The sequence below is a fragment of the Drosophila miranda genome, chromosome 4 (genome assembly GCF_003369915.1).
Source record: "Drosophila miranda strain MSH22 chromosome 4, D.miranda_PacBio2.1, whole genome shotgun sequence".
Classification (NCBI taxonomy): domain Eukaryota; kingdom Metazoa; phylum Arthropoda; class Insecta; order Diptera; family Drosophilidae; genus Drosophila; species Drosophila miranda.
The window spans coordinates 19,718,988-19,726,413 of NC_046677.1; the positions used below are offsets into that span (position 1 = coordinate 19,718,988).

The window sequence follows — 7,426 nt, forward strand, 5'->3', positions numbered from 1 at the left end:
CGACCCTCAGAAATATACCAAAATATACCGTAAATATAATGACGAATTCAAGTTCAATTTTACATATTCCTCGTTTTTGCTATTCCTTCGAATATTACTAGCTAGATAAAACATTTTGCCATGCCTACATAGTTTTATACGATTTATAAATCAATTTTTTTCTTAACTGGCTTATTCTAAATACTTAGTTCTGCCCACATAATTTTAGGCCATTGAATTTTCTACAAGATTGGCTAGTTTTTAATCCTTGCTTTTATTTTATTTTGACTAAAACAAGGCTTAAACAAAATAGATCAACAAAAAAAACAGTCGCAATGTTGGTGGTATTTGAAGACGTGATGCGAGTATATGCCGTTGTATACCCTATTTCGTAAATTTAATATGAAGATCCTGTTATCCGAATTGTTTTTAAAACGCAATTAATAAAGAAATTATCTCAAATTGATATGTTTTAGGCATATTCTCAATTCTATAATATCCATTTCCAGGGTATGCAAAATGTTGCAATCCGCACCATGTTGAGGGACAGTGCTGCTCGTTCTCTGGGCACATGAGTCTAGCTCATGCAAATTAAATGTTGCCAGCAGCATACGACATTGTTGCGAAGAAAGAGGGAAAAAAGAGAGAAAATATTCCACCAAACGGCTACCGAAATTCAAAAAAAAATACTCAAAAATGGCTAACACCAAAAATAAAATAAAAAACCAAAAATTAAAAAAGATAACCCAAACGTATCAAATTTTGTGGTTTTTATTTAAGAATTAAGAAAATTTAAGAACAATTTAATTTTTTATTTAAATTGTAAAAACACTAACACACTGAGTGGGAAAAATATACTCAAGTCGGAGTTGCGTTGTTGCCTGGGGTTTGATTGCGTTTTGTTTTGGAAAATCACTCAAAATAAGTAAAAGTAAAAGAGAACGCTCTGTGTAAGTTTTGTTCAATTTTGAGGAACTGTTTTGGTACTTACATACTTAATTTGAATTTTTCCCTCTTTTGGTTTTGTTTTCTACTTTAGAATGTTTTACAATGCTACCTTATTTGAGGTTCCACTGAACTGCGTACAACTGTTACGGTATGCCATCCACTTGTGTTTCCAGTTAATCCGAGATAATTCATACAGTGATGCATTATTGGCGCCAATTTAAGATCCAACCGAGGATCCAAAATGTTGGAGACATTACTTGCCAGTCATTAAAACATCTGCATTTTCTTACATCGATTACTATTAAAATTATGTTTTATTAATCTTTGTTTTACAACAAAATACAGACTAAATAATAAGTAAAATATATTTATTTATTATATATTCTTATTATTATTAATATTGACCCTGGCCAGTGGTGGCGCTCAAAGTTTACGCTATTTTGTTTGAATTTTCCGTTTATGGGGAGCTACTGTTTTGTATGTTATGTTTCAGTTTTATTCATTATTATAAAGGAGACAACTATCTACTAAACTGTCGTTGACCCACGCCCATGCGCGGTATTTATTACTCTTTCGCTTACTATTTATTCTATGACAAAATTTAAAATGTGTTGCTTGTGCCGGGTGCGTGTACATTTAAACCAAAGGGTTATGTTTTACAAAAAATATATTGGTAAAATGATTGTATAAATGCATAAATAAGTAGTTAAAAATGTTTGGCTGCAGAGGGGACTATCCTTCAGCCGGGTTCGGTTCGGTTCGGTATACTACAGTTAAAAATTTGTGTGATTTCAAGTATTTTTGTACAATTTATTCGCATGTGGTGTTTCTATACATTTACAATTATGTATGCATTACATTATTCTTATGTGGGAAGCAACATGCACATACATAAGATTGAAAAACAAGCGCCCTAAAATACAGATTGCTTCTTTCCTTGGGGTTTCGTTTCCTTCATTGCTGGGGCAACGCGCGCATAACCAGCACGCGGTCCAAAAAACCAAGTTAAAAAATACAACGAAAACATTCAAAAAGTATATAATGCACAACTAACGGATGTGGTCCGCCTGTAAAAATTTAAGTGGCCAAAGGTATGTCTGTTCGTGTACTCGTATGCTCCTCTTGATCTGCCACTTGTTGATTCCTGCTTAGCCTGTTCCCCAGCCGGGCCCTTCATCATGCAATGGCATTGACCTAGTTCTGGCTCTGCCCAGGTGTGGAGTGCATGCACGCCACTACTTCGATCGGGTCGGATTCTTTCTTTAAACTTTGATCTGCATAGCAGTAACCCTATTTTTGTATGTGGGAGGATATTAATGGTTAGGATAACGTTGCAAATGACAATAGCAATAGAAAATGCGGTTAATTGCTCTATCATTTCGTTTAAAAAAGCTACAACAATTATCCGCATACAAATATGCATTGATATTGCATATCGAACGTCTTTGTCAGTATAGTATGTGAGTCTGTGGGTGAGCGTGTTTTGCGTCAATGTCTACGTGCTGTAAGTTCTGTTCGGTTTAAACTAAATGATAAAGTATAGTTTAAATTGTAGCTGTGTTAACTAAATGTTAAAATCTGGATCTTACGAATACGGCGCTCGAATCGTGTTCGCTGTAGCCCAAGCGCTTGGTGTGCTTGAACACCTCGTTCGTAATGCTCGTGACAGGCATCGACTGATCCAGATTCTCTGCCATATTCAGCACTAGACGCAAATCCCGTTGCATGTGACTTAAAGGCTGCTGAGGATTGAAGTCGCCCTTGGCCATTTCTGGAAGAGTGTAACAAACATAACATGCGACAATAACATAAAAGTACGTGAAAATAGTGGTATTTACATACCCTTGCCCTTAGCCAGCAGCAGTGGGGATTTCATTGAAGTCAAGTCGAAAATGTCTATGATATCGTTTAACGAAATGGAAAAACGATCAGCTGCAAAATAAATGTAATGAAAACGAAACAGGTTATCCAATGGCCCAGTCGATGGCTTCAGTTCTAGACGTACCCAATGCTAACGCCTCTGCAAGTCCTACCAGGCTCACAGCCTGAATGGTCTGCAAAATCAGGTTCACTTTACAGGCATTACCGACATCTGCTGGAGAACAATGGACAAATTTAATATAGCGCTCAATTCACACTCGAAGGTAGAGTACCGATAAGACGGTGGGATTCTTTACTTACTCCCCAAAAAGAAGGTGTTCTTCGCTATGGTCTTGAAGCAGGAGTGACACTCTTCAAATACCGTACGATCGCCGCCTGCCAGTATGATAAGCATACCATCGGCTGCCTCCTGACGCGAGCCATGGATTTGTGCCTCCAGGTATCGCCCATTGCACTGCTTGATTCCCTCTCCAATGTCCAGGGAGGTGTCTGGATCTACGGTGGACATTTCCACGTACGCCTTATTGCGCAGATCTTTTAGCTGCAGTACGCCGCAGTTCCCAAAAACGAGCTGAAAGCGTGTACAAAGAGCATTTCATTTAGCTCAATAGAAATTATCTACACAATTTCTAACTCACATCCTTGGCGCCCTTGGGGTCCGAAACACAGCAAAAGATAATGTCGGCCGCCTCAACCACATCCATGGGAGTGTCTTTAACTTCGGCACCGGCTTCGACAAATGGCTGACACTGATCAAAATAATTGATAAGAACATTCAAGAGCATTAGCAGCACGTGTGAACACTCACCTTGTCGATAGTGCGGTTCCAGACCACAACCTTGTGCCCTGTGTATATCAAATCCTTAACTATAGTCGAGCCCATCATGCCCAGTCCAAGGAAGCCAAAGGTCAACTCCGATGGCACGATGTCGCGGTCGGCCAATGTATTGGAGCGCGAATTCATGTCGATGGCCTGAGTCTCGGGCCGCGTCACCACTGGACGATCCAGCAAGGCGATCGCGTTGGGTGCACGCTTCGCAGCTAATGATGCCAACAGAGCATCTACTTCAACGCGACGGCGGGCTGTAGGGGAGGACGAACTTGCCCCATCAAAATTGCCAGGTGTAGCGCCTCCCGATACGACACGCTTGCCTCGTTTAGCGTTCGGTGCTCCACTAGTATTTGCCCCAGTGGGCGTTTGATGAGCAGAGATGCGCCGTTTCTGTGCGGATTTTGTGGTGGAAGCCTTTGCCGCCTTGGTCGCGGATACAGCAGAAACAGGCTTGGCTTTGGGTGTCCGTTTTCCCGGGGATTTTGCTGTCGCTGGCGTCGCAGCAGTTACGGTAGGTGAGGCTGAAGAATCTGCATTGTTTTCCCCTTCCACCGCTTCGGACACGTCTGGACTGCCGACTACGTGGACGACTACACCGTTGTTGGCATCGGCATCAGCGTCCACAGCGTCCACAGCGTTCTCATCACTATCCACGGCATCCCGAATCTTATCAAAATCAGCCTCGGTGGCATGATTGGGCACACCACAGCTCTCGTTTATCTGGTCGTCTACCTCGGCCGGATCGTCAATGTATTTGTCGATGTCTGCCATGGCATGCCGAAAGGCAGCAGGCTTGCTTACTTTGGCCAGTTCCTCCTTCCAGGGTCCCTCGAAAGGTTTGATATTGTTCTCCTCGATCCATGCACTGAGGGTTGGATATGAGAGTATTCCCTCATTAGCTTAGCTCAGATACTCGTGAACAACTAGAGAGTTTCTTGACGCTACTTACAAATTTCTCGATCCAAAGAAGAAAACACACTTGGTATTCGCACGGCGCTGCTGGGTGAGCAGGTCCAGAGGCGGCTCTACAATCTAATGAAAAGTTGGTCATTATTACCCCGAATCATGGACTCACTGTGCGTCTGCAGAAGCTCTAAGAAATTCTAAGATGCATTCATCTTTTCACGAGCGTCACTTGCAAAAGATATAAATATTTAGCCCACACGCGCGTCGTCTGCTCCCTGCGTATACACATGTAGATACATTTTCTCGCTGTGAGTGCTTGGGGCTGTACATAATGAAAGCTAGTCTCCGATTTGATAGCAACCAGTGCTCTGTTCCATACGAAACAAATATCAAGCCACTAACAAAGCGGGTGCAAGTGCGTTATGACGTTGACAGCGGCAGCGGGAGCAACAGCAACAGCAGCGGCAGAGAGGCGGCCGTGCTGCATAAAAAAGTACAGTCGAAAACAAACACAGCGGCATTGGCAGAGGCAGAAGCAGCGACGGCGACGCGGCGTAAACATTCCGCTTACCATGCCTGGCCACGGTGTGAAGCCCTTCATTTTGGCCCTGTAAAAATATTAATATATTAGAAATACACATTTATTAATGATACAAGCACGCAAATATCTATTGGGCTTATTTTCATTCAGCTACAGCTACAAAAAGAGCGCGCGCGCGAAAAAAGCGCCAACGCAGCGACGTCTACGTCGCTCTGGCGGCAGAGACCATCGCAGTAGCATAAACCACACAATTACATATATAAATTGTTTTTACGCCTGCCGCGACTTCAGGGGTAATCAGAATCAAAATTTTCCGACTTGCGTGGCTTGTCAAACATGCGCTAATTGCCTTTTTTACGCACACTTCACTTTTTTTGGAGCGCTAACCGAGCGACCATTGAGGTTATGTATTTGGTGTTGCTTTTTGTTCACACGAATATGTTGGTTTATTGTTTATTGTTTATTGTTAAAAACATCACAAATTTCTCTTCTGGACAAGAAGGATGGCACTCAGCTTACCATATCAAATCCTTGGGTTTGTAAATAAATTTTTCTGTCGTGTCGCCGCCCGATAGCGACATTTTTTTGTTCTTCGACATTATAGTGTCTAGGCGTATATTGAACTTGGTTATCTTGCTGCTTTTAAATGACGGCGCACAAACTAGTTATTTTCTATGCAAATTATTTCTTTGCACAAGTATATTTCTTAATTTATAAATATAACTTCAATTTTCTCAATTTTTCTTCTGTCTTCCTATTTTTTTTCTTTGTATGATGCGCTGCCAGGGTTGCCAGCGGACTTATCGATAAGCCATAATTTAAGCCACTTAACCCCCTCTTTTTAAACAGTTGAACAAAACAACTTGAGCTAAACAGCGGAAGATAATGCTGCTTGGGAATCTTCTTGTAGCTCCATGGCACCATTATATCTTTCCCCTGAACTGTGCTAAAATTCTTCTAGATTCATAATTTTCGTGGAGAGTATATTAGTACCCACTGGTCGACAATGGGTTAATCGTTGTGTCAATGTTCAGAAATCATAGTCCTCGTTTTTAATATTAGGTTGAATATGATTATCTAGCTAGGACCCTTATCCCCGAACACATAACGTCATTCATCTTATGAGTCATTTCTCTACAATATTGGCAATTTTAAATCCTTCTTTTACTTGATTGTGTCTAAACTAAGGTTTAAGCACAAAGGTCAAAGCATAAAACGTACGAAATTTAACGCCATTGTTTCTTTTCAACAGGTATCCGCTAAGAGTATGGACATCTTTATACCCTTTTTCATTTAATTTACATTCAAATTCTGTTTTCCGAGCTGATTTAAAACATTCCTTTTGACATGTTCTCAGATTGGCATGTTTTAGACCTATTTATACACATGATTAGTTTCTTGTATATATATCTTGATCCCGATATCTATTCTTGGTCTCTGTAAGAAGACCATAAACGGCAAAATATTTTTGAAATAGATTTAAAACAGGGACTGACTAGTTTTTCAAATATATCACCGTGAGATAACAAACATTTCCTCAATTCTATAATATCCTTTTCCCCAGGGTATGCAGAATGTTGCTCATCCCGCGCCATGTTGCGGTACAGTGCTGCTGTTTGTTGCTTGCAAAAAACTGCCCATACAAATTGGATGTTGCTGTCACAGTGTTGTAATGAAAAATCCCACCACAAAAAAAAGAGCAAATACCATTCAAATATACGGTTTGACCCTCTGAAATATACTGAAATATACCGTAAATATAACGACGAATTATTCATATTCCTCGTTTTTGATAAAACAGGATATTGAATATTACTAGCTAAATGGGAGCCTAACCCCTGAACACATAAAATTTCATCCAATTTATGAATAAATTTTCTACAAGATGAGCTAATTTAAATAACTCCTTTTATTGGATTGTGTCTCAAAAACGGTTAAAGAATGAAATTTCATTCAATTTATGGATCATTTTTCTACAAGTTGAGCTAATTTTAAGAACCCACTTTTATTGGATTGTGTCTCAAAAACGGTTTGAGCAAGAAAGGTTAAAGCATAAAATGTAATTGCGCTGCAGCAGCGACCATTTTTTTATAGTGCTGTAAAGCAAGGCTGCACTTTGGTTCGTTGTGAATGCTGGTTCATTTTGTGTTGAGTTAACACACTTTCCACTAAATAAATACTATTTTAGCGATAATATGACTTACACGAATATATTTATTTTATTGGATATGTTTTTAAATTATTCTTAGTCAATTTTTACTTTCATTTTCAGACATGTTGATGGAACTAGATCAACTAGTTCTTCAGCAGCGTACTAATTTTAACGGATACCTTATACC

At 40.0% G+C, this 7,426-nt stretch overlaps 1 protein-coding gene and 1 long non-coding RNA gene across 3 annotated transcripts; one reads left to right on the forward strand and one right to left on the reverse strand.

The window, feature by feature from the left end:
* Nucleotides 1-457: 457 nt before the first annotated feature.
* On the forward strand, nucleotides 458-2,265 carry LOC117188762. Its single transcript, XR_004472825.1, has 2 exons — nucleotides 458-929; nucleotides 1,019-2,265. It is a non-coding gene; the product is annotated as an uncharacterized LOC117188762 (long non-coding RNA).
* LOC108163388 (putative oxidoreductase GLYR1 homolog) lies at nucleotides 1,724-5,686 on the reverse strand. Of its 2 annotated transcripts, none has more exons than XM_017298643.2 (9): nucleotides 5,607-5,686; nucleotides 5,118-5,154; nucleotides 4,590-4,672; nucleotides 3,617-4,505; nucleotides 3,447-3,557; nucleotides 3,109-3,379; nucleotides 2,933-3,022; nucleotides 2,770-2,859; nucleotides 1,724-2,698 (listed from the first exon to the last, which is right to left on the reverse strand). In XM_017298643.2, exons 1-9 carry the CDS (start codon nucleotides 5,684-5,686, stop codon nucleotides 2,499-2,501), a joined length of 1,851 nt encoding a protein of 616 aa, XP_017154132.1. In that variant the 3' UTR covers nucleotides 1,724-2,498. The 2 variants fall into 2 exon arrangements, with proteins under 2 accessions (XP_017154132.1, XP_017154133.1); XM_017298644.1 differs by having other exon boundaries at nucleotides 2,499-2,698; nucleotides 2,933-3,019.
* Nucleotides 5,687-7,426: the final 1,740 nt, after the last annotated feature.

Bases quoted from the DNA above. Each gene is read 5' to 3' on its own strand.
- LOC108163388 (XM_017298643.2), bottom strand. From the start codon at position 5,686: ATGTCGAAGAACAAAAAAATGTCGCTATCGGGCGGCGACACGACAGAA. The intron at 4,673-5,117 runs GTAAGCGGAATG...ACTTTTCATTAG, and splicing joins TCACACCGTGGCCAGGCATG to ATTGTAGAGCCGCCTCTGGA. The intron at 2,860-2,932 runs GTACGTCTAGAA...TTTATTTTGCAG, and splicing joins TGCAGAGGCGTTAGCATTGG to CTGATCGTTTTTCCATTTCG.